Source organism: Canis aureus, chromosome 4 (genome assembly GCF_053574225.1).
Source record: "Canis aureus isolate CA01 chromosome 4, VMU_Caureus_v.1.0, whole genome shotgun sequence".
NCBI lineage: Eukaryota > Metazoa > Chordata > Mammalia > Carnivora > Canidae > Canis > Canis aureus.
This window is the reverse complement of record NC_135614.1, coordinates 59,651,462-59,677,765: the sequence shown is the minus strand read 5'-3', so window position 1 is coordinate 59,677,765 and position 26,304 is coordinate 59,651,462. Positions and strand designations below refer to the sequence as shown.

The 26,304-nt window shown below is 45.5% G+C and overlaps 2 protein-coding genes and 1 long non-coding RNA gene across 8 annotated transcripts in view; 1 reads left to right on the top strand and 2 right to left on the bottom strand.

Annotated features, from left to right (window-relative positions):
* The window catches only part of SLC36A1 (solute carrier family 36 member 1), a 107,288-nt gene that overhangs the window by 45,973 nt on the left and 35,011 nt on the right, over positions 1 to 26,304 (top strand). For 3 of the 6 annotated variants that reach the window (XM_077895820.1, XM_077895822.1, XM_077895819.1), the window contains one exon: positions 8,319 to 12,804. The exons of the other annotated variants lie outside the window; for them this stretch is intronic. In XM_077895820.1, coding sequence (XP_077751946.1) covers positions 8,319 to 8,590 — 272 coding nt within the window. In that variant the 3' untranslated portion in view covers positions 8,591 to 12,804. Of the gene's footprint in view, positions 1 to 8,318; positions 12,805 to 26,304 lie in introns of those variants that run through there. 6 annotated transcript variants of the gene reach the window in all.
* LOC144312786 (uncharacterized) lies at positions 1,628 to 21,473 on the bottom strand. The gene is made up of 3 exons (XR_013378398.1): positions 21,344 to 21,473; positions 20,070 to 20,182; positions 1,628 to 1,820 (listed from the first exon to the last, which is right to left on the bottom strand). It is a non-coding gene; the product is annotated as an uncharacterized LOC144312786 (long non-coding RNA).
* FAT2 (FAT atypical cadherin 2) overlaps positions 22,429 to 26,304 on the bottom strand; it is an 80,957-nt gene continuing 77,081 nt past the window's right edge. The window contains exons 23-24 of the mRNA XM_077895818.1: positions 25,516 to 25,973; positions 22,429 to 24,431 (exon numbers count right to left, since the gene is read on the bottom strand). Of these exons, the coding sequence (XP_077751944.1) occupies positions 23,890 to 24,431; positions 25,516 to 25,973 (1,000 nt within the window). The 3' untranslated portion in view covers positions 22,429 to 23,889. The remainder of the gene's footprint in view (positions 24,432 to 25,515; positions 25,974 to 26,304) is intronic.

Genomic DNA, 26,304 nt, shown 5'->3' with positions numbered 1-26,304 from the left:
AATTCATAGTAAAGATGTAAAATTTCTATCCCATGTCCTTGGGATAATATAAGGTAAGAGTCTAAAGAGAGCCATTTAACTCCTATGCATATGAGTGCGAGTTACTTTGATAGCGGGTGCATGCTTATTTGTGTTTTCACAGTGTGAAATTTTCCAGTGTGACAATCTATTCCTTAGATTTCATTTTGAGCCTACATGATACTATACTAGACCTTTACTAAATGCATTTCTTAGAAAATCTGTATGGATTAATCTAGATGTTTGATTTTTTACTTTGTCTTTTATTCCTCCTCCCTGACCACATCCCCAGGAGTGTGAGTTAGGAGACAAGATGTAGTAATATTTGCTGTTGGTTGAAACAAGTATAAATTTTAAAATAAAAATAAATTTTTCTTTTCATCTTTTCTTTGGTAGCTTCTGTGAGTTGATAGAGAACCCCTAAATAAATTGGTCTATAATATCTAATTTAAATTTCTAGAAGATTTGCAACTTCTTTCCAGATCGAACTCCTTGAATCTAGCTTCACTTTCTAGCTATGTTTGAATTTTTATTTAATTTTTTTAATTGTACTGTTTTGGGAAAAGAAATGTCCTGGTTTTATTATATTGAGACTTCCCTGGTAGCTTCTTAAATTATCCAGTCCAAGCCTCTGTCTTTGGAGTAAAGATAGGTCTATATAATTTTTAAATTGAACCAGAATGGAGTCTTTTAGAGATGAATGATGTGAAAGTTGTCTAGCATTTGGTCATAGTCTGGAAAATCAGAAATGACTTGTGAGTTGACTGATAGGAAGAGAAGGGAAGTAGAGGTTAGACATGGGGAATCAACTAGTGCCTATTCCAGGATGGACCTCCTCAGGGAGTAACCTAGTGCCTATCCCAGAGTAAACCTCTTCAACGGGACAGACTAGTACCTATCTCAAAATAGTCTTCTCAGTAGAAGTGAAATCACTTACCTCAGAATGGACTTCCTCAAGGGAACAGACTAATGGTCCTTTTCCAAAAATAGCCTAGTGCTTTTCCCAGAATAGACCTCCTCAGGGAACTGCCTAGTGCCTATCTCAGAATGGACCTCTTCAAGGGGATAGACTGGTGGCTATACTAGATAGGACCCTCTTAAGGGAACTGAATAGTGCCTACCCCAGAATACATCTCTTCAAAGAACAAACTGGTGCCCATCCCAGAATGAACTTCCTTGAGAGAATACCTGTCCTAGAAGAGATTTCTTCAAGCTACCTGCAGTTCTCTTTCTCATTGTTCTTCAAAGTTGTGGGTTAAAGCTCAGTGTCATGGATCTTTGTGTAGAAGGGACATCCTAGAGCTAAGGAACCGAATGCCGTCTCAGGACCTTTGGATTTAATGTTGGGCAGCATTCTATCTGTTTATTATAGGATAGGCTTGGATAGGACCCAGGCAGAGGGTGGACTGCTTGAATTTGCTGACTCCAACAAATTGATGGCAACCAAGAATCTCACTTCTTACATGTAGCCTTTAGACCTTCTGGCCCTATCTAGTCCAGCCTATAGAAGAAGCCCACTTAGCTGCTAATCCAGTGCCTGGAGCTATCTATAGGCCACTGCTACCCCAGAGCAACTGAGAAGGAAAGAATATAATGTATCTTACTTTTCCAGTAATTTGCCTTAATATGTGCTGAGGTACTCTGGATTTTGCTCCTATCTTCTGCCTCCAACTCTCGATGCTTTGACTCAGATGTATATGTTTCTTTGTGGATGGATCATCTCTAAGTGTGGAAGAAACAGCTTTCATGTGTATAGTGTTTATGATAGCTTTCATTGCTCTCATTCTGGAATCCAAAGGGCACTGAAAGAAAGGGTGGGGATAGTTCAGATAATTGGCTTTTTTCACAGTGGTTCCTCTAGAAAAGGTAGGTCTGTCTAGGTAACATATGCTCTAACTGCTTAGATACCAATTTCTTCCTGCCTGAAGAGCTGGGACAGCGATGCTGGGCCTGATTTCTCTCCTGGCCCCATTTTCTTCTCAAGCCTGGCTTAGCCTCCGGTAGCATATGTCTTGCTTCCTGCCAAGTTTCTTTCCACTGTGCCCCACAGGAGCCAGCAGTCTCTGATTCACAGACCTCATGCTATCCTTAGATGTCTCTTGATTTTTGTTTTGCTTCTCCTGACTCTGTCTGAGGGTTTCATCTCTCTTATAGAGCGTGATGCTCAAAGGATATAAGCTGTTTTTGATCTTTAAACACACTCAGTTATTTTCCCCTTCTGTGATCTATTGTGACTTAGCATTGCATGGTCAGCCTGTTAAATGATGCAGCCTCTTCATCTCTGAGCACTCGGGCTTCTCTTACCTTCCCCGGAGACTTTGAAGTGATTGTGGGATTGAGTAGAGGCATTTCACTGTAGCACCAACTTAAATGTATTTATGTGAGTTCATTTTGTTTTTATTTTTTTCTGTACTTTCAGATCTTTTTTACCTAAAGTTAATTGGCATATGATTTTAGAACTTTGCTAGAACTGATTGTTTTCAATTATACCCATAAATTTTAACAGCAGTTTGTTTTATTGCTATTTATGGTGTATTCTTGTCCTTTTCCCCAACTTTTCCTCCCCTTCCTCACTCTCCACTCCCAACGGGGAGCAGAGGAATTTGGTCCAGACTCATTTTTTCTTTCCATTTGTAATTCACCTTTCTCACCACTCTCCCCCATTCCCCAAAGACTGCTGTCTACTTTTTGGTGCTTAATTTTAGACTGTTGGAGAAGAGAGGTAGGGGGAATACATGTGTTAGGGAATGGTGCTCATTTTGTTGTGATTGCATATGGAATGGTATTTATTTCCAGGCCATATGTTTGCATTGCAGACTTAGCAGGTCACCTGTGTGCACAGTCTGTGTAGGAGGAGAGGCTAGAAGAGGCTGGCTCCAGAGGGAGCACAGAGGTATAGAAAAAGTAGTTTTTTGGAGGTTCACGAGGCATTCCACCTGTCCTTCAGTGGTTTGTACTAACTCTCTGTGGCATTTGCCACATGAAGCATCTTACTTTGCTGAAGTAAACATTTCTAAAATGTATTGTTGAAGATGGAAAACCATAAAACCGTATTAAAAAGGTCTGTTTGGACTGGAATACACAGCTGTAGAACATTCCAAGCAGCCAGACCCTATCGAACATAAAGCTTCCAGGTCCAAACAGAGTGGCTCCTCAGAACCTTTGGGCCTTTCACACTTCTCTATCCTGCAGCTACAGAGACATGCTGGGTATCTGATTGTTAAGGTTTCTCTCAAGTCTGTGATTCTGTGATTCTGCACATCTGCTTTGAGCCTGATTTTAAATTTCTACCAAAATATTGCTCAAAAAAAAAGTTAATGTAAAAACATTTTAAGAGTGTCTAGATCTGGGGTTACTTGAAGAAATTCTGAATATCCCACGGACTTAACAAAGTGACTTTTTTTTGCATTTTATCTTTGGTGTTAATCATCATGGGTGCATTTTTAAAATAGTTGTCATCATAGTATGCATAGAACTTTGTCTTTTGCTTTATATTTTATATCATGAATATGCATATCCTTCATAAATATTTTCATGATAACATGATATTCCAGTATATTGGTATGTCATATCTACTAAACTCTCTTTTAGTGTTGGACATGTAGGTGGTTTTCCTTGTTTTTGTGCTTTTAATTTATACTCCCATTACATATATTGTGTTCAAGACTGTTATTAATTTTAAAGGTAGATTTCTAGGCGTTTTAGAGTAACATAGGTAGGCTTCACCAGCATCAATCATGATGAAATAGCAAAAAGAGCTTCCGGACACAGGGCTATTGGTGTCCAACATATTTCTGGAAGTGTGTGTTTGTTCTCTTAAGTGCTTTTTCTTCTGGCGCATCAATCAGCTTTTCTGTTGCTGGTTTAAAGCCACAGGCTCTAGAATCCCAGTCAGTTCCTTCTCTGAACGTTGCCTTGTGTTGCTTCAGCAGTTTAAAGATCCTATTTTTAGTATCCCTTAACCCAAAGGGAAGATGTTTTGTAATACCATTGGAGCCCTCTTGACTAATCACGTGGGCTAGTAGGGTTGTCCTCAGCCCCCATTGCTGTGCATGCCACAGCCAGGCTGCTGCAGAAGGCAGTGGACTTGCCAGTGAGGAGCGTGCTGTCCTCCTCTTTCTATGGGCTGTTCTTGTTGGGAAGCAGGGAGAGAGTAAGGGCAGGATATTCCTGGTTGGCTGCTTCCTGAGGTCTCTTTCTTCTTGAGTTTCTTTTTCTAGAGGGCTCTAACTCAGAGTAAAGACACCATGCTAGAAGAGGGTTTATTTGCTCCCACATTTTTCCTAAATATCTGATTCCCATCTTTGGAATTAGCTAAAACTAGTTTGCTACATTTTGTGTAGGGGCAAAACAGGTACCCCTGCTATTGAGCCCTTGGGCTATTTGGGCTAATTTGGTTGGGTCTTTTTGTCTTCCTCTTCCGGCAGCATATTAGTGGGAGGCTTACAATTCTTGCCTTCTCCCCTCACCCCTCATTATCTTTCTCCAGTGTCAAGCTTCATTTGAGGTTCAGTTGTGGTGTCTGGTCCTGCCAGAACAGGAAGAGGGCCTTCCCTTTGCAGCCCCATGATCCTGACTTTAAGAGAAATGTTTTGCCACTTTTAAAAATCTCTATTAAAGATATTTTTGTTAAGCAAGCTTATCTTGTATATTCTTTGTAGTAAAAATAAGAACAAATTTTTAGATTGCTTTTAAAATGTCATGATGAAGTGGAACATCTCTGTCCAATCTGAGAAAAGATTGCAATCACACAAGCTTCTGTTGCTGTTTCCTCTTAATTCTTATCAGAGAGTTGAGCACATCTGATCTCACTTAAGTCGTATCATTAAGTACCATATGTCCTTCAGGTTAATGTGAGGGAGGGAGGGGGGGATGGCAGACTCAATGCTGGGAGGGCCAGACAGGTCATCCGATGTCTCTCTCCTCGGGCTCATTGTCTCTGAGAAATGCCTCCCTTCTCTTGAGTGGGCTGGAGCATCCATGGAGACCAGGGGCTGGCACTGGAAGAAAAACTCATACTCCCTGTAATGGCACAAAACCAGGCAGGCTGGAGGCTGTGTTTTTGGCACGACCATGTGTTCTAGGAGAGGAACCCCATTGCTTTGCTGTGCCACCATTAAGCTGTACATGGTACTTCCCAGTTGACAGTGAGCTGAGGGACATCTCCCAGAACACATTGCTAAGTGACTTAACCTGCATTGTATAGTTCCTTAGTGTTTCAGAGCTGAGTGAGACTTCAGTGACCATGCAGTGTTAATACAGTTGCCTGACCTCATGGGTGACTGAGCTGAGGCTCTGCATGGTGAGCTTATTTGTGCTAGGACTGGTGATTGTATTAGCTTACATTTATGAAGCATTTATTGTGCACTCAGTGCTCTAAGTTCTTTATGTGAATGGTTTCATGTGACCGTCACTATTCAGTGGCAGGTTAAGTAGCTGGTTGGCTAGTGATGGAGCTGGTATTAGAGCTCAGGTTCTGAGTCCATAACCTATACTCTTTACCATGTTCCTGTACCAGCTTCTCTCAGGGCTCAGTTCTGATTGCTGCCCCAGTGCTGTTGCCAGCTACTCACTTGTATTGGAACTAAGGGAGCCATCACTGAGGTTGACATTAGGCAGATGTAGACCCAGACCTCAGAGAGGGCAGGTGTCCTTTTCTGGGTCACACAGCAGATCAACTCTTATTGAGCATTTGGTTGTCCACGATGAGAATGCCATTGTGTCATCAGCCTACAATTTATTTTCAACTTTCCTCCAGATTCAACCCCGAAGATCTGAGGGGCATCACCAACTGTATTTAGAAACAGCTAAGGGCTGAAACAGACTATTTTTAACTTGGAGGGCAAATTAAAAGCCTACATTTTTTGTGGACTCTCTGAAGGCCTCAGAACAGTGAAGGTGTTAGTGGATAATTGTCATTATGGCCGGACACTAGAATGGGGAAAGAGGAAGGGATTGCCTGCCGCAGGGCTGTAAAACCATGGCAGAGGCAGATCTGAGACCCAATATCCTTGTATTCCCTTTTGTCATCAGGCTTCAAAACCCTTGTCTTACTTCTTTACAAAGCTGAGAGAGGTCAGGGCTGATTGTATACCAATTCTCTGCTAAACTATTGCAACGTTTTCCTACAAAAATTAACCCAGGGGGGCACCTGGGTGGCTCAGTGCTTGAGTGTCTGCCTTTGGCTCGGGGTGTGATCCTGGGATCTGGGATCGAGTCCCACGTTGGGCTCCCTGCATGGAGCCTGCTTCTCTCTCTGCCTGTCTCTGCTTCTCTCTGTGTGTGTCTCTCATGAATAAAAAATAAAATCTTAAAAAAAAAAAAGTTAACCCAGCATCTGACTCTGCAGTTCTTGACAGACAGGATCTTTCTGCTGATGAGCCAGCTCCTCTGTTCTCCCTCCTGCAGGTATCATTCTGCATTTTTAATTGTCCGCTCTGTGATGTGACTGTACCAGGGACTTGAGGTCCTGGAGTCTAGTCTCAACTCTGTCACTTTCTATAATTTAACCTCTTTGGGGACAATAGTAATAATGTTGCCAAGTTATATTCCCATAGACCCAAGGCAGATTCAGCCCATGATTGGCTGCCTCACAGTGCTGTCTACCAGACACTAAAGGTTCTGCCTTCATGGGAGTGTTCTGGATCTGTGCTGTGCAGGACGGTAGCCTTTAGGCACCGGTGACTGTTAAATCCTTGAAATGTGGCCAGTGTGAATGAGGAACTGAATTCATTTAAGTTGATACATTTTCAGGGTAAATGTGAGACAAGGAGGCATGACCCTTCTCTGCCCTGGTGAGTCTTGGTCCCATGTGCCTCTCCTCTTATTGCAACGGAGTGCTATTCCAGCTCAAAAGCAAGCGCTTCTCATAAAACCTGGCTTCTAAATGCAACCCAGCCCTTGTGCTCAGAGAAGCAGTGATCAATGCGGACAGTCCATCAGAGGAGGAGAATTGACCTGAGGATAAAACTGGCTGCCTTAGACTGAGATGTTCTGGCAATCTCACCACTGTGGTGCCTTCCTCAGAACGAGTTGGCTAAATTGCTCTATGAAATGAGGTTGGAGCAAAGGAACTGAAGCCCCCATATAAGATGTAACTGGTGGGAATCAGCAAGGTCAGGATGTGCTAAGGATCTCCAGTTGGAGCCTGCGGGGGGGAAGACAATTCATCAAAATACATTTGATTACTACTGAGTTATTAGTGCACTTTTCTTGGGCAACAGTATATATACTAGCAATGATTATATGAGCTATATTATGAGCCTGTTGTATGTCAGGCCTTTTGTTAAGTGCCTGGGTCAGCTCATTTCATCATCATGATATCTCTGTGACACAGGAGCCATTTGTATCCTCATCTTGCCAACGAGAAAACCGGTGAACAGAAAGCAGCTATATAACTTCCCCCAGTGTCACTCAGAGAGAGCCAGGATTTAAACACAAGAGCCTAATTCCAGAGCCCATAATCCTCCATAAACTTGTGAAACATTGGCCTTCACTCCTCACCCCCAGTGGAAGGCTGAGTCAGATGGGAACAGCGGAATCAGTGGCCACCAAAGTAAGGGCAGTTAGTGAAGCCTCCTTCTCTTAGTTGGACAGCGAGGCAGTCATGGCTATATTGTGGAAGCTAGGCTTCCTAATGCAGTCTGCCATTCTTCTCCATCATTTCCACTTCCCTCATGTACACCTGCAGCTAAGTTTCAGGTGTGGGAGCCACTAGCTTGTCCTGGCGTAGGCATGCAGTCATTGTGTGGGGCCTGGCTTCTCAGGTCAGCCTATACACTGAATTGCTTCTCCCTGCCCTGTGGGGAAATGCTCTGTGAAATGGGGTTATAGTGATACCATTCAGAAGGACAGCTTCCCCCCCCCCATTTTGGTATTTGTCCATTAAGTAGAAATGTTAGTGTTGGAGGTACCCTCAGTGGTACAAAAATGACCACTCAAGTCCACCTCCCTTTCTGCTCTAGCCTATCTCCTCTGGTGGGGACCAGACTATCCTGGAATGTAATTTAGTTCCTTTGCTCCAGAAAGATAGAAGTCATGTTCTGTGGCAGGAAAAGCCAAAAGCCAGGTGATTTGGGTTCTAGTCTAGTTCTGCCAACCTTGCAGTGAGACCCAGGTTGTTCCATACCTATAGGCATTTGTTTTTTCATCTGTGGAATGAGAGATTGGACTGGATAATGTCTGGGTTTCTACAGAGCTCTCCATTCTAGAGGAAGAACATTTGCTAAATTTGCTCAGCAGTGAGGAGGTCTCTTCCAGCTCTGGGTAGTCTTGAACAGGTGTGTCCTCTTCTCCTACAGGCGTCTTGGCCATCCTCATCCCCCGCCTGGACCTGGTCATCTCTCTGGTGGGGTCTGTGAGCAGCAGCGCCCTGGCCCTCATCATCCCGCCCCTCCTGGAGATCACCACGTACTACTCGGAGGGCATGAGCCCCCTCACCATCGCCAAGGACGCCCTGATCAGCATCCTGGGCTTCGTGGGCTTTGTGGTGGGGACATATGAAGCCCTCTACGAGCTGATCCAGCCAAGCAATGCTCCCATCTTCATCAACTCCACCAGTGCCTTTGTATAGCAATCTGGGTGCATTCCCTGCAGCTACCCACCCCACCTCTGTGTGTTCCCCAGAACCTGGCCCCAGAGCCTCGGGTAGGGTTCAGGCTCTGGGGGAAGGCAGGGTTGCTGTCGGGGAACCCCTCTAGCTGACACCTAGGTACCCTGGGCCAGGTGGGGCTGAGGGCAGAGGAGAGGATGGGTAGCAGATATGCAGAAGTCCCTCTTAGTGGCAATGCCATCCCTGTGCATTTGTACTTATTTAACCCAGAACTTTTCAACTGTTTTCCTTTATGATGTCTCTTCCCTTACTCACCCCGCCCTTCTGACCCACCTCATTTGATTTATTCCTGTTGCACAGCTCACTTTATTTAAAAATCTTAGCATCCCACCTCATGTTTTCTCTTTTCCAGGCCCAGGCCTGGATTAAATGAGTGGGAACCACCCTCTCTTTATAAGGCTAGGCCTCTCTCTTTGTCATACCTCTCCCAAATATTTTACCTCAGTATCCTCCTAGCTATCCAAGTATCCAGGAGGTGCCTGGACCTACCTAGTAGTTTAAAACCAGCCCCCAAAGCTGGAGCTTTTAATCTTTTACTCTCTCTGGCTTGTGACCCTCAGCAACACCTTCTCTGAATTCCTTGTGTGGGTCACGATGTTATATTCTTAGTTGCTTTAGCTTCTGAAAGATATCAAGTGCTGCCTAAATTGAAAATATTTATATTTTATTTAAAATTAGCTTCTGTTTTTAGACTCTGTCTCTAGATCTGGGGTTATTATGAATTGTTCCTTCCTTAGTAAACTTTTACTAGGCTTCTCCTGCGGAAAAGAAACTTGCTCCAGGAAATGTGTGCTTTGGTACTCAGCACTCTTGGCTGAGTACCCCAAAGGTTTTAATCAGGATCATCTAAATGTGTACCTCTGTGGGGAGGCATGGACTTTGCCTCCCATCGACCAGCCTGATTTCATATTGAGAAGATATGAAGGACTCAGGATATGTTTGCCGGCGCACTAGGCCAAGGAAAAAATGGCCACGTGGGATGTGCTTCTGTCCACAGGAGGCTTACAAGATGGGTGCTTTGTGCACTTGGGCCTGTTTTTCAGCCTCAGCCCCTGACAGGCACATGGCACAGTAGCGTTCAGTCTCCAGTATGTTGGGGAGACACCCACACTTTGCCGTGCATGAGAAGATGAGGCCAGTGTGCACAGAGAGTGCGAAATTAAGTTCATAGAATTAAGAAGCAGCTGGTCTGATACTATGTGTGGTGCTTGGTCGTTTACAATCAACGAGGGACAGGGAGAAGCAGTGCCCTGCCCCAAGCTGCCTCCATGACCTAGACTTCTAAAGGGAACCACTCAGTAGGGACTTTGGTCCCTTGTGTTCTAAACACTAATTATGACCCCGTCCCTCCCCTGCATGCCTCCCTGAGTGTCAGAAATAGTCTCAGTGATGGCTCACCTCAAGGTCAGCCTTGAGATTTGGGAACAGACTGCAGAGAAAGCAGAGAAAGGTGCATTGCCTTGTTTGAGCTGTCTCTTCTTGCCTCTTAGTGTGAGAACTATTCAGAAGGGCATTCATGAACTCTCCATCCCCTGAGCTGTGTGCGTGTGTGTGTGGTGAGGTGTGTGTGTGTGTGTTCATGCATGTGGACAAGGTCATCCTCCATTGCTGTTACCAGCCTCTTGCTTACTTGGAGATGCAGTTCACCTCGAAAGTTGGAGAGCAGCATGCGTCATCAGGGCTCATGTTTTTTGTGTGTTTCACCAAAGCTCGTAAGGGCTGTGATCCCCTGACCCAGCCCTACCTTTCTCTTCTGCTCCAAAGCCAAATTGTCATTACAGTGACTCCCAACCTACTAATAATTTATTAACTAAGGGACATGTGATCAGTTGTGACTTGGACTCCCTGAGGAGAACGATACTTTTCACCACCCTTTCTGTAGTTGCCAATAGGGGCTTATAGGACCAAGACTCCAGCTGGAGGTGGCAACGGCGTGCCCTATGAAGTCTCAGGCCTAGAAGTTACCAGATTGGGTTCAAGGGTTGTTCTCTTCTGTTTGGAAGCCCCAGGATCTAGCCGTCTTTCCACGGCAGTCCTTAGAGTTGTTTTCAGTGAGAAGGCGTGTGCCAGAGGAAAGGGATCAGATGTGTGTCCTCCCCACATTTTCTGTGGTGGAAGTGTCTGTGACTCAGGAAGCTGCGAGAGGCCGTCCTGTCCAGGTGAATAGTAAGACTGGACCTGAGGACTGGGTGGTGCATAACTATGGTCCTCTGGCCCCAGGTCTTTAGCAAAATGTAGCCTCATTGCTTCAGGGTCCCTAGCCTGGGAAATGAGGTGAGAGGAGAGATGGCGCTAGCTTCGGGGTTTTTGGAAGCTAATTTGACACAGCCTTCTCCCTGTTTGGTCTTTTCCCTGTGCTCTTGCTGCTTCAGAAGACCCAGGCCGAGGGGGTGAGGGCATCCTGTGAGTGGGCCTTTCTCAGTGTGCAGTTGCTAGCACTTAGGTGTCAAGTAAAGGGTCAGCCAGAAGACGGAAGTGAGAGGAAGCCCTTTCTCTTCTCCTGGAAGCAGCCCTCTGGGCCAGCTCAGGGAAGCTTACTCTTCTGCCCACGAGGCTTCTTCAGTTGGAGAGCCTTCCCTGGTTTCTTCCCATTGCCCCTCAGGAACCAGCTGCCCAGCTTCTCCCTGTGTCCTGCTCTGGTCCCTGGCAAAAAAGGCCCAGCATAAGCAGAAGTCTGATCAAGGAGCAACAGAGCAAGGCTCTCTGGAGTGTGAGGCTGCATCTGCAGGGCCAAAGGCAAACTGTGGGATTTTCTGGCCCCATAACTGTTAGGCGCTGTGTCTGTTCCCCAGCCTCCCCAGTGCAGCCTCAGATTTCCATTAGCCTAGAGGTAGCTTCTCAGAGCCCCTCGTTCCTTCCTGCATATGCTGCTGTCAAGAGGTTTCCCACTCTGTTGGGAAGAGTCGGAATGCAGGTATTCGTTGGGAAGAATGTGATCTGGTGTCTTCTATTTAATTTTTCTAGCCATTGTCAACATTTACAAGTGTCATTATTTATATTGTGCTGCTGTCCACCTGGCTAGGAGCCCTTCACCTGCACAAACGCAGGCCAGCCGTATGTGAATGTGTGTCGTGTCTTAGCTCGGAACCTGCAGCTCATGCCATCCCTCTCTTCCCCTCACCTCTCCAGCCAAATTCATTGGCTGGTGCTCACTACTTACTCTACCCCCATGAAAGGTACAATTTGCAGTTTTTTCAGTTGTCTTAAAGTGATGATCCCAGAAAGGGATCTTAGGGAAATCTGTCCCCCTGCCCTGTTCTCTGGCTTCCTTTTTTCTTCTCAAATGTCTCCCTTCCTGAATTATAGAATATCATCTCTGTTTGACACTACATATTCACCTCATGTTTTCTGGAAGTGCAAAATCTCACTTTATCTCTGTTTACAGCTCTCTCTACTCACTACTCACAGCAGAGGAGTCCACATCAGTGGGTTTTATTTCATAGCCAGTCAGATGTTAAGGCAGACCCCGGCATTGGCCCTGGTCGGAACACAAAGCCACTTCCTTCCAGCAGAGACACAAAGTCCAAGTGGCACAACGTGATTAGGGAGTCGGCTCCAAAGTCTGCCTTAGAATTAAATTTTCCAAAGTACATTACAAATCTCCAAGACCATTAGGGGAAAAGGAGAGGGTGTAGTTTGTGCTTGCAATCATGATCAATACTTTTAGATAATTTAATTAGTCCCGCTGTTCGCAAGGCTGTTTGCTCTGACAGCATCAGCTTGTGATATTTCTTCCCTGTTCTTTGTACCACTGGGCCATTTTCAGGCCAGGGGATGTAAGTGGTGCTGATATGTGGTTACTGGAAGGAGGAGTGGGGGATGAGGGTGGAGGGTGCCTGTTTTAAGCCATGTTCTTTTGTTTCAATCAAGGTGATGCTGGGGAAGTTGTTTTGTTTTAGTGAACAATAAAATTATGTGACTCTCTTGTAAACCACGTCAATGAATGTGTGAATAAAATGAATATGAGAAACTATCATCCCCAGGTCTTGGTAACCAGACAGTGCCGTGTATATTATACTGTGTATGTGCCTACATGGATGTCTATTTCTCGCATGGTATGTGTAGAGATGTAGATCATGCAGGAGCTCATAGAAGAATTTGTTTTGTGTTCTGCACATGTATCATGTGTTAAACTTTTCCTTTATCAATAAACGAGTTTTATTTTTTATTTTTGAGAGGTTGCAGTCTGCATCTTTGTTTTTGCCTTTTTAAAAAAATATCACTCAGATGTCTTTACTAGATCTGACTAGGTCAAAATGTTTGTAGTTTATGTCACAGAGATGATCCGGGGGAGTAGTCCAAATAAAAGAACCACTTATGGAATTGAGAGTTCCCAAGAAAGGGGCCAGGTAGTTGTTTTTCTGTTAGACAATTCAGCCCTTCCTTAGCTTACTCCTGCTTTTCCTAAAAACTTGATTAGGAACTCTCAACCCTGTCTGTGTATGTCAGATGATTGTACTTGACAGGTATGATGGTTAGTTTCCTGTATTAACATGGCTGGGCTGTAATATTGAATAATCCAGCTATTCAATCAAACACTATTCTAAGTGTTGCTCTGAAGGTATTTTGTGGATGTGGTTGATGTCTATAATCAGTTGCCTTAGTCCTCAAAATGTGGGTGGGCCTCATCCAATCAGTTGAAGGGCCTTAAGAGGAAAACTGACATTTCAATGAGAAAGAAGAAATTCTGCCTCAAGACTGCAGCATCAGCTCCTGTACAAGAGTTGCCAGCCTACCCTGTAAGTCTTGGATTTGCCAACCCTGACTATCATATAGGCCAATTCCTTGAAGTCCTACCCCTTCCACGCATGTATATATGTTTGAAGCAGGGAAATTGACTTTAGAGCAGCAGAAGAGATAACTCTCATCCTTTGTTGTCACATTAAGAGGGAAAACAAGACTATGTTAGCTGCCTCTAAGATGATCTGAAAACCAGTCTTGGGTGGCTACTGAATTATACCCACTCAACAGCAGAGCCCTCGAGGCACACTTCTGAAGTATAGCACTTTACAGAGAGGAAGACAGGGAATGCTTTATGACTGCTTTTGATTATCAATATTTATTTCTGGAATTGTGGGGTCAGAGGGATTCAGTGACTGTTCCAAGTCATCAACCAGTAAGTGGCAGAATTAGGATGCACAGGCAAGCCTTGTTATTCCAGGACACAAGCACTTCCCAAAGGCACTGGCTGCCGCCTCCTCTCTGTTACAGCCTCAGGAGGGAGGTCCTCCTTTAGGAATTATTGTGAGGGTTAGAGAGAATGTTCTAAACCGCCGGGGCATGAGAGCTTATAAAGCACTTTCTGAATTATTAGCCGAATTGAAGAAAACCAAGACTCCAAAGCAGTTTTACTTGCTGTGTGGTTTTGCATTTATTCACTATAATCATGTTTTGCTCACTTCCTTTGTGGAGAGCATTCGAAACTTTTTAGATTGTTTGCCTCTTCACATTTTTGTTCCGCTCATGTTCACACTTAATGGTTATAATCTCCCCTTCCGGGTAACAAGGGCCCTCAATGTAAACCCACTGAACTGCTGGAGGCATAAATTGAGTGACAGTGAACTGAATTGGGACCCTAAACTTGGGGCTCTTTGCTAAGTAGGTTCGCTTCCTTAGACTCTGCCTATAGCAGACATATGCAAGAAACTGCGTATCTTTAACTGGTGCACTCTACTAGATCCTTGGTCATTGGTCTCCCCCACCCCATTTGGGGGGTAAAAATTTGAGTATAATCTACAGGTAATAAAATTCACCTGTTTCAAAGTATACAGTTTGATGAATTTTGACAAATGCATTTGACTACCATTTCAATCAAGATATGGAATGTTTGTTTTACCCTAAAAAGTTCCTCTGTGCTCCTTTGCAGTCAATCCCATCCCCATTACACTTGGCCCTTGACAACAACTGATCTGATTTTTCTGTCTCTAGTTTTGCCTTTTCTAGAATGTCACATAAATGCAGCCATTAATTATATAGGCCTTTATATCTGGCTTCTTTCCGTTTAGCATAATCCTTTCTATATTCATCTGTATCGTGCCTTGTTATCAGTAGTTTCTTTCCTTTTATTGCTGAATAATATTCCATTGTATGGATGAACCATGATTTGTTTATTCATTTGTAAATTGTGGATATTTGGGTTGCTTCTGGGTTTTGGCTAGGATGAATAAAGCTGCTATAAATATTCATGTACAGACCTTTATGTAGACATATGTTTTCATTTCTCTTGGTAAATACCTAGAAGTGAAATTGTGGGTTTGTATGGTAAGTGTATATTAACTTGATAAGAAATTGGAAAATTGTTTTTCCAGAGTGACTCCGCTATTTTCTGTTCTGACCAACAATTTATAAAAGCTCCAGTTGCTCCATCCATATCCTCACCAATACTTGATATTATGGTCTTTTAAATTTTAGCCAGCTTAATGGGTATAGGGTAATACCTCTTTGTGGTTTTAATTTGCATTTGCCTAATGCTTAGTGTTGTCCTGCACCTTTTCCTGGCTTACTTGCCATTGGACAGTCTTCTTTAGTGCTATATTTTAAAAGTTAGTCTTAGAAATTTTAAAACTTTCTGCTTTGAAGTAATTATGGATTCAGGTGCAAGGAAATGTATGGGGAGGTCCAGTGCACCCTTCTTCCAGGCTCCCCCAATGTTAACATCTTATATAACTATAGTACATGACCAAAACCAGGAAACTGATGTTGGCACAATATATATAGAACTCTTTTGGATTTCTTCAGTCACATATGCACTCATTTGTATGTGCACATGTGTATGTGTGTGTATGTGTGTGTGTGGCTGTAAACAATTTTATCATATTTATAGCTTCCACTAACACAGTCAAGATGCTTATCTGTGCCATCACCACAAGACTCCTTCATGCTGTCTGTATAGGGACATACCTCCTGCGCTCTTACTACATCCTCAACCCTGGGCAACCACTAATCTGTTCTTCATCTCTATCATTATGTTACTTCACAAACGTCATATAAATTGAATTACACAATATGTACCCTTTTGAAGTTGGCTGCTTTCCACTCAGTATAATTTCGTTGGTGATCATTCAAATTGTTGCCTGTTTTAATAGTTTGTCTTTTTTTATTGCAAAGTCATATTCCATGGTGTGGATGTACCACAGTTGATTTAACCATTGTTAAACTGCATCGTTTCCAGGTCTGGCTATTACAGATAAAGCTGCTATGAATATTCATTTACATACAAGTTCCCGCATGAAAATAAGTTTTTATTTCTGTGGAATATATATCCAAGAGTGAAATCGCTGACTTGTATGTAAGCCCATTTTTAGTTTTAAAAGGAATTTGCAAAGCATTTTCCAGAGTGGCTGTACCATTTTACATTTTACCAGCAATGTGTGAGTGACCCAGTTTCTATCAGCATTTGGTGTTTTCATTATTTTTTATTTTAGCTATTTATCTGATCTTGTAAATGTTTTTTTGGATGTACACCTAAAATATTTAATTTTCTTTGGAGCAATTTTAAATGGTAATGTGTTTTTAATTTCAATTTCCATGTGTTCATTGGTAGTCTGTAGAAATGCAATTGATTTTTGCATGTTAATCTTGTGTCCTGCAACCTATCTATACTCAGTAGTTCTGTGAGTTTTTGTCAAGGTTACTTGGAATGTTCTGTGTATATAGTCATGTTGTTTGCATATATAAATAGTTGTATTTCCTTTTTTTCCCAGTCTATGTACTTTTTTTTTTCTTATTGCAATGGCTAGAACTTCTAGCACTGTGTTAAAAAAAAAAAGAGTTGGTGAGAGTGAACATTCTAGCCTTGTCTCTCATCTTATAGAGAGAACATTCAGTCTTTCACTACTAAGTATGATATAAGCTTTAAGATTTTTATGGAAGTTCCCCTCTATTTCCGTGCTGAGAGATTTTTTTAAAAAATATTTTATTTATTCATGAGAGAGAGAGGCAGAGACATAGGCAGAGGGAGAAGCAGGCTCCCCATGGGGAGCCTGATGCAAGACTCAATCCCAGGGCCCCAGGATCATGCCCTGAACCGAAGGCAGACACTCTACCACTGAGCCATCCATCCTTGAGAGATTTTTTTTTTAAATCACAAATAAGTGAATTTTGTCAAATTTTTTCTCCATCAATTGATATGATCTATGGCTTTTCTTTTTTCACTTATTGATATGGCGGATTAAGTTGACTTTTCAATATTGAACTGGTCTTGCTTATCTGGATTAAATCCTACTTAGTCATGGCATATTATTATTTTTATACATTGTTGGATTATCTACTGTTTTGTATTCACCCTGGTATTTAATCTGATAAATGTAGACTCCAGAATGGTGCCTCTTTGTAAATAAGCAAAACCACATGCCATAACTGCTATTATTGGCATAAGTATACTTCTCCCTGGGAATGTGACCTGGTGCAGCCACTCTGGAAAACTGTGTGGAGGTTCCTCAAAGAGTTAGAAATAGATCTGCCCTACGACCCAGCAATTGCACTGCTGGGGATTTACCCCAAAGATACAGATGCAATGAAATGCCGGGACACCTGCACCCCGACGTTTCTAGCAGCAATGTCCACAATAGCCAAACTGTGGAAGGAGCCTCGGTGTCCATCGAAAGATGAATGGATAAAGAAGATGTGGTCTAGGTATACAATGGAATATTCCTCAGCCATTAGAAATGACAAATACCCACCATTTGCTTCAACGTGGATGGAACTGGAGGGTATTATGGTGAGTGAAATAAGTCAATCGGAGAAGGACAAACATTATATGGTCTCATGCATTTGTGGAATATAAAAAATAGTGAAAGGGAATAAAGGGGAAAGGAGAAAAAATCAGTGGGAAATATCAGAAAGGGAGACAGAACATGAGAGACTCCTAACTCTGGGAAACGAACTAGGGGTGGTGGAAGAGGAGGTGGGTGGGGAGTGGGGGTGACTGGGTGACGGGCACTGAGGGGGACACTTGATGGGATGAGTGCTGGGTGTTATTCTATATGTTGGCAAATTGAACACCAATAAAATTTAAAAAATTAAAAAAGAATCTGGGTTAGAGTCCAGACTTCTCTGTTCAGAAGACAAAAAAAAAAAAAAAAAAAAAAAGTATACTTCTCCCTTAGCGCAAGTTCCCAGCTGCTATAGTACTGCATAAAGCCCACATATGTTTCCTTAGAACAGTTTCTCAACTTCGGTATTATGTACTTTTGGGGGTGAATAATTCTTTGCTGTGGAGAATGCCCTGTGCACTGTAGGATGTTTAGCAACATCCCTGGCCTCTAGCCACTAAATGCCAGTTGTAGCAATCAAAAGTGTCTCCAGACATTGCCAGAGGTACCCTTGTGTGGGGGGCTAGGTGGGGGGAATCACCCTCTCTCCTATTGAGAACTACAGCCATAATACATTTAGCTCCTCCTTATCCCTAGCTGGAGTGATGGTTTTTTTTTTTTATCTTGGCCATTGAACAAGGAAGGGTAAGTGTATGGTTATGGATACTACAAAACGATCTGCCTTTTTAATAGTAGTGATAAAATATATAACAACTTTTGAGCCTTTACTATGCCACTATGCTAAACATGTTACCTATATTATCTCTTCTAGTACTCAATGTTCAGTGAGGGAAGATGCTGGTAATATCCCCACTTTGCAGACTGAGGCATAAACGGCTCAATAACTTAACCAAGATCATACATTTCCTAAGTGGTGGAGCAGGTCTGTCTGACTCCAAACTTCATACTGCCCCTGAGATCTGCCTCTCTGCCACTAACTCCATCACTCACACCCCTCAGTGGACATAGAACATTTCCAGGCCCTAGTCTGAATGCCTAAGGCCCCCCCGCCCCATTCCAACCCCAACATATTGGGACTACCCACCACTGCCCAAATACTTTAAACCTCTAGGCCTTGACTCTGAGCTTTTCCCTTAGCCTGCCTGGCCCTTCCCTCTGTGCTAAACCGAAAGCTCAATTTTAACATCCAGCTCAGATGGCTGCTCGTTAGAACCTTCCCTGGCTATGTCAGTCATAATTTATGGCTCCTTTCTCAAGAGCAATAACATCTCTTCTCCAGTTAGCCTCATCTCTGCTTATGCTAGAGATCTGTGACTACTTGGCCACTCCCTAGATCATGAGCTATTGGAGGCATTGTTCGGATCAGACTTGATCTCCCAGTACCTGGCTGTGGGACTAATATTGTATCTGGAATTAACTGATTACTAAATTCAGCGTGATTTCCTTTAGTAGAGTATGATGTCTATCCTCTAAGGAGTTGACTCACTGCATTTACTTTTTGTTTTCTATCAGTCTAACCAAGCACTTTCCTTGGTTTCACCCTATAGATTTGTTGAGGGATCTTGAGAAAATTCTAAAGGCTTGTCCTTTCCCAGCGGGGTCCTTGAGAAAGTTCTTGCTCTTTACTTGGTGAGACCTTCTGTGCCTCTCCTCAAGACAGAGCTATCAGAAGACCTTTAGAGGTCTTCTAAAGTATGTCTTTAGACACTGAAGTATGGGTTGTTGTCCAGCATCTGGGCCCAGATGCCCTCATAGGCTGGCATTTACCCATTCACCATGGGATTTCAGGATGGACCACCTGTTCTATACAAAACTAGCCACTGGCCTTGGGCAAATCACTCCATATCTCAAAACTTTATATACTTCATTTTTCTCAACTCTTATCTTTCAGAATCTCCATAATCTTCAGTCCAAAAGGAATGTTCTTCCTCCCCAAGGCCTTGGGCTCTGCTTTTCTTCACCTGGGATGCTCATTTTGAGGTTCTAGCCATGGCCTAAGTCTTCCCCCCAAGACCTCACATGTCCCCTCCAGAGCATTGCTCCAGTTTTTGGAAGATACATTGGCCTTCTCTGTTAGGCCCTGATAAACCCCATGTGATGGTGCAGCTGTGCCGGCCCGGCCTCCCTCCATGGCCCTCCAAGTGAGCAGGCTTACAGCTCCTTTACCATTGTCTGGTGAATTCCAGTTGCCCTTCCATGCTGGAAATAGTTGTGAGCCCTCAATCCCACCCCTCCCGGTGCCCTCTAGCAATGCTCAAGGTTGCCGTGGTGCTCTTCAGGTCCAGCCTCAGAACTAGGCACAGGATCACAGGACTGGTTTGGGATTGAGAGCCCCAGGATTGCGCTGACTCCACCTCCCAGGATCCAGACCCTCTGGCTGTTAATACAACTTAGAATTATGGTGACACTCTTGGCCCATGAACTCATTAGACTAAGCCCTGTCAGTCCTCCTTGCTGCTGACCCTCCATCCCCTGATGTCTTGTGTCTGCAGTTTGTCTCATGAACCCAAATGTAAGGCAAAATTGGGAGTCAGACTGCCTTGGGATTAAATCCCGGCCCTGCCACCTGTGAACTGGGTGACCTCACTTTAAATCACTAATTTAAGTTACAAGCCACTTAATTTATGTATGTCTCTGTCCCTCTGTCCCTCTGTCCCGGTACTTACCTTGCTGGGTTTTGTGAGGATTAAATGAGGCAAAATCTGTCCAGTGCTTGCCCCGCACCTGTCATACGGCAAGTGCCCCAGTGAGTGGTGGTAGCAAAGATGATTTTGGTCAGCTGTAAAGACACCCAGCCGGGAAGTCAAGAAACATGCGTCTCTGCCTTTCTTGGCCACTGTTACGCTGTGTAAGACTCAGGACGTTTGGAACCAGAGCCCCAGGGACTTGAGACTGAAGAATTTCCCTGAAAACCTTGGGATCGCCTACCGCTCAGTAGGCTGAGTCTTGATCCCAGAGCGCCCTCTGGTGGTTGGTACATGAAGGTGCAGGCTCGGGAAGACAAAGGGAAGGAGGGGCCTGTTGTGGGGGGTGGGGGAAGGTGGGCTGGGTGGAGACAGGCAACCCCATCCAGGAAAAGGAGAGCAAGTTGTGTTGTAGGGAGATAACCAAGCTGGGTGCAGGCCTGAATGTGGGTCTCATCTTCTCCCCTGTGGGCCTTGGGATGAGGAACAGCAGGAATGAAGATGCACTACATCAGCATCTTCCACAGTTGATGTAGCAGACCCTGGACAGTCATTTTAAAAATCTGAATGTTGGGATGCCCGGTGGCTCAGCGGTTGATTGTCTGCCTTTGGCTCAGGGTGTGATACTGGAGTCCCGGGATTGAGTCCCGCATTGGGCTCCCTGCAGGGAGCCTGCTTCTCTCTCTGTGTCTCTCATGAATAAATTTTTTTTTTTTAAAATCTGAATGTTTATATGTTTTCATGTGTTCTAGGAAAAAACAGTAACTTTCAAATCCTTTAGTTTGTGGATATGTCATTTTAAGGTGAATAAAAATATTTTTTTAAAAAATTGGAATGCACTAAAAATTGTAAAGCGAATAATGATACAGGTGGTATTAGGCAAAAATCATAAAAGTGGCAAGCAAAAAAACAGAAATCTGGGCAACACTGGACTATCCTGCACAGTTCTGATAAGCTAACCTTATCTACATACTATCTGGTATTTTTTTTTAATTTTTTTTTCTTAATTTATGATAGTCACAGAGAGAGAGAGAGAGAGAGGCAGAGACATAGGCAGAGGGAGAAGCAGGCTCCATGCACCGGGAGCCCGATGTGGGATTCGATCTGTGGTCTCCAGGATTGCGCCCTGGGCCAAAGGCAGGCGCTAAACCGCTGCGCCACCAGGGGATCCCCTATCTGGTATTATTCTCTAGTACAATGGTCACCATTTGTTGTTTATTGTTCTAAAAAAAAAAAAACAGAAAGCCAATTCATACCTGCCTGAGGCCACATTGGTGTGTGGCAGAGGGGGTTTGGAACCCAGCCTGTCAGGCTCCGGTGCCACGATGTACTCTGGTGCCCCCCATGGATGTGCCTTCTCTGCCCACCTCTACTGGGAACTCAGCAGCAGGGCCTGGGCTTGCCAGTCTTGGTGTCACCTGCAAGCTCGTGTCACAGTTGCCCAGTGACATGCATATCCAGCTGGGCTGTGAAGTGAGCCCGTGGAGCCTCAGGCGTAGGCTGGCTCCGGACCCCAGGAGGGCTGGCTTCCCAAGACCTGTGCTATAAAGCTCACTCTCCCCTACCAGTGTCATGTGGTGCAGGGGGTGCTGGTGCAAGTCCTGAAGTCTTGCCCCAGGCCATTTATTTACTCACTTGCTGATTAGTGGACTTGCCCCTGATTGTGGGCAGTTGTGTTGGAATTAGAGATGTTTTTCCCTGAAAGTCCTGGGCCTCGCCCCCAGAGATTCTGATTTTGTATATCTGACGTTGGGGCTATATTTTAGCCATTTTGCTAGGTTTGGGAATCACAGTGCTTGATGACCTCAAGGGGGGATCCCTTCTAGTCCTCATATTCCATGAACCTCAGCTTGGAGGGGCCCAGAGACCCTCAGGCCCTTCCCCTGACCCAAACTTAAACAGGATCAAGGACACTCCTGCGCCCGGGCGTGCCGCCCCCCCCCCCCCCCCCCCCCCCCCCCCCCGCCACTAGCTGAGCAGATCAGCAGCCCCACCCCCGGAGCATCCAGGCCCCTGCAGACTGAGAGCTCTGTAGTTACTGCGGGAGCTGAATCCAGGGCTCCAGAGCTGGCTGCTGCCACTGTGGTTGTTCCTCCTGGGGCCTCACGGGGTAAACAACCCCCACTGAGCCTCATGGTGGCCTCACCGGATAAACAGGATAAACATCACTCACTGAGCCCTGAATGGCGGTGGGGGGGGGGGGGTGTTGAGCAGCTCCCCCAAGTGCTAACACCTGAAAATCAGTACAGCAGGCCCCTCCCCCAGAAGACTAGACTAGCTAGACTGACAGGGGAAAAAACAAATTATTGACCAACGTCAAACAGGTAAGTGACAGATAAAATAACCGTAAAAAAGACACTTTATTATTAAAAAAACAACAACCAGTGATCAATGAAACCATGCATCCTGCCACTCACACACAGTCACACACACAGCTGTGAGCCACTCGCACGAATACGCCCTCACCCACACAGCTCCCTCTCGCCATAAGCAGCAACCCTGTGGGTGAGAGTCTCTATTGCTCTTCCTTTTGACTTTTGTCTCCAGAAGCAACACGAATGAAAAGTCAATGGACCAGAGAAAGGGATTGGTAGAGGAAGGGAGTGGCAAGGCCCACCAGAATCCTCTGGTCCCTGCCACTGTTGGCTACATATACTCTACACGTGTACACACATACTATACATGAGGTGCCCACATGTGCAGACACGTGCCCACATTGACCCTCCATGCATAGGGTTGAGTCACTGCAGGTAACACTTAGATTGGCAGGCATCTGAGATGGAGGGGCAGGAAAAGGCAGAGTGTCCAGCCTGGACACTTATGTCCAGCTCCACGCCTCTACCCTGCCCTGATGCCCTGAATGGGGAGTTCTTAGTTCCTTATGTCTAGGGAAGAAAAATCCCTTTGGGGCAACTCATCCAGGCAGCAAGATTGAAAAGTGCCTAAGAATTTTAAAAACAAAGAATTACGTCCTGCCTGCCTTTGGACCAAAGTGCTTGAGAAACTTGGGGTGAAGAACCCAGAGTTCCATGAGGTCTGCATTCTTTAACAAAGAAGGTTCAGGGCTGCATGAATCTTGGCAGGCCCTGGCTCGTGGAAAGTCATATGACTTAAAGAGGTGGAGCAAGTTCCTTGGACTCTGGATTCGAGGAGTGAGGCCTCAGGAGACTGAGGTCAAGTGGTGCTCCTCAGAAGCCCTTGTCGCCTTCATTCACATCGTGCCCCATGCCTAGCACAGTGCCTCACACAGAGCAGATGCTGCATTTACGTATGAATGAGGCAGGATGCACAGGTGCATTGCTCACCTCTCAGCCCCAAGAGGATACCTGTGGCCCTCCAGGGTCAGGTGACCCTGGACCTTGTCCCTGTAGCTGATGTAGTGATTGCCTGTCAGGGGTAGACCTGCCTCTGCCTCTGCCTCTGCCTCTGGAATGGATCTGTGGGCGGGTGTAAGAACGCTCCCTGACAGCTGCCTCCCTGGGGACAGAGAGAGGACAATCAGTGAGACAGACTGCCTCTTGCTGGTCCCAGGAATCAGTTTGTCCTGGTTTTCCATGGTTAACTGCTCTGTACATCCCCATTCTGCTGGAGGCCCTAGTGCTGTTTTTGGAGCTCTACCCTCAACTTCCCTCCATCCTCAGGGACTACCTGGGGGTCTGTAAGAGCACGTTTCAAGATATGGCAGCCTGGACTGGGTATGAGGGCTTCCTTCCCACTTTTCCAGCCATGCTCAACTCACTCCTGGAAGACAGGAGGAAGGTGCCAAGTCCTTGCCCTCCTACCTGCCTTCCTCTGAGGACAGCTAGAACATAACCTCCTCACAGCTCCCATAATCACTCTCCACCATGTCAGAGCCCTCATAGTTGGGGGGAGCCTGGGGCTGGCCCCGCCCTGTGGGATGCCCAGCCCCAACCTCACAGTCAGCATAAGAGGGTCCAGCTCGGCTGAGGCGCATACTCACCCCTTTGTAGCCCCCCTCTGCCAGGCAGGGCCCTCCCCCTCCCTGCTGGAACTGTGAGTGGTAGTAGCTGATGGCTGTGTACTCATTGAGACAGGGGGCCAGCAGGTGTTCCCGGGGACTGGGGGGCCGTGGGGGCATCAGATCTTCCAGGTTCTGGTTGCTATAACGGGGTGGGAGGGGTGCCCGCTTGTTTTCCAGCTCCAGTGGAAAGGGAAAGCCCCCATAGAGGCCACTTGGGTCCGGCATCTGGTGCTGGTGAGGTTGGATCTGGTGCTGGTGAGGCGATGGCGGCAGAGGGCCAGGGGTCATTTCAGTGTGGGGGTATTCCCAGCATTCCTTCCTGGAGTAAGTTGGGGGCCAGATCGTAGCTCCACCGGGGCACACTGAAAATGACAAGATAGAGACAAATGAGCTCCGAATTTCCCTGGTGAAGGTTTCAGCAGGCCTTATCACTGCTATACATAATTCTGCATGTGGTAGAAATGGGCAAAAGACTGGGTGGGTATGTGGCCATCTGTATGAGTTGTCTGTGGCAGCTTAGGTTGATATCTAGAATTCAACAGGGCCAACGTCAAGGCCAGGGGTTTAACCCAAAGCCAGCTCAAATAGCACATCTGTACCAATGATCCAAGAGTCAGTGAATAAGGAAGAGTATGGATGACTCCATGCAACCCACTCGCCACTGCTAGAGACAGCAACTCCATCCCAACTCCTACCAATGACTTATGTCTCCTCAATTGAAGGAAACAGACACACATTTTGGACTGGGGGGTGAGGGGTGATGGCATCTGTCACAGAGGGTGACTGCATGAGATGTGGCTTGGAAGATCGGAGACCAGGCATCCTTGGTCTTCGCCCTGTCCCTGCTACTGAATAGTTGCGTGAGTTAGAACAAGTTACTGTGTCTTTATGGGCCCTGATTACCCTATCAGCAAAAAGTTTATGAAAATACCTTTAAACTATTGGTGGATAAGCCAGAAAATATAAAGTGCTTTACAAATTCACCTCCTTTTTAGCCAAAGATGAGAGTGAGGTGAAGATCCCCCCTCTAGGTCAGTCAGGTCTAGCCCAGGGGGTGCCACACCTCCAGATTGGGTGATCAGAAGCTTAGACTACTACTCTTGCCTTTCCCAGAAAACCACAAAGGAACAGAAGCCCCACTTTCACCCCAGGTATCCCATTTACACCTAGCCAGGGTCTACAGGTTTCTGCCATAGATGTCAATCCTATGGAGTGAGTTGGAATTTAGAGGAGGAGTTCATGGTGCAGTGGTGCAATGAGCCACAGATTCTGAGTCCAGAGATGTGGCATCTGGTCCAGCCTACTAGTGCCCTGTGACCTTGAGCACATCCCTTCATATTCCATCCCAAGGGACTGGGCTGGATGGCGGCCTCACATAATGGAGTGTTTAGGTCTATCACCCTATTCTGTCAATTCCAGAGGCTGAGGGCCTCTGGCTATACTGACCCATCTCTTCACCCGACCATGTCCTCTTAATGATGGACTCATTGTCGGAGTGAGAAGGGGCCGCAGCTGGCGGGAGTCTGGGAGGCACACTGCAGACCACTGGCCGTTGCTTAGAGCTGGGTCCGAAAGTGACAAGTTCATTTGGAACCGAGGTCTTGCTGGGCTCCAGTTGGTTCAGGTTGGTGCAGGAGCTGGTGGTCAGCGGGTTGAGCTCGATGGCAGGCATAGTTTGGGTGTCCACACCAACACTCCTGGCCAGGAGGTCTGGGTCCTCCATGGCCACGGGCTTGTGGGACTTGCAACGGCGGCAGTAGAAGAGAAGCCCAGTGGTGCTTAAAATGATAAACAGTAGGGCCACTATGATGATCAGAATCTCCTGCTGCCCCCAGTCCCCCCTTGTGATCTCAGGGGTGACTAGACAGTGTCCTTCTGAGCAGCCCCTTGCTTCCATTTCACACCTGCAGAGACAGAGAAGGAGTCAGGGGGTTGAGTCGCTGTACTTCCCTTTCCATGTCCCCTCTCACAAAAATTTATGGACCCCTGCACTCAAGCCTACCTTCTCAGTTTTCAACCAAAAAAAAAGAACAAAAAGGCAGCAGATGATAACAATCACACATATCAACATCAGAGCCTTCCATCTTCCACCAGTAAGGTGTGGGAGTCAGTTACAACTTCATTCATGACCATTTGGAATCTAGGCTCTGGGCACATCTGTTATTTTTGATTCATAAGATTCAGGCATTGGCTATCCACTCCACCAGTGAGGTGAGGTTTCCAACCCCATGTATC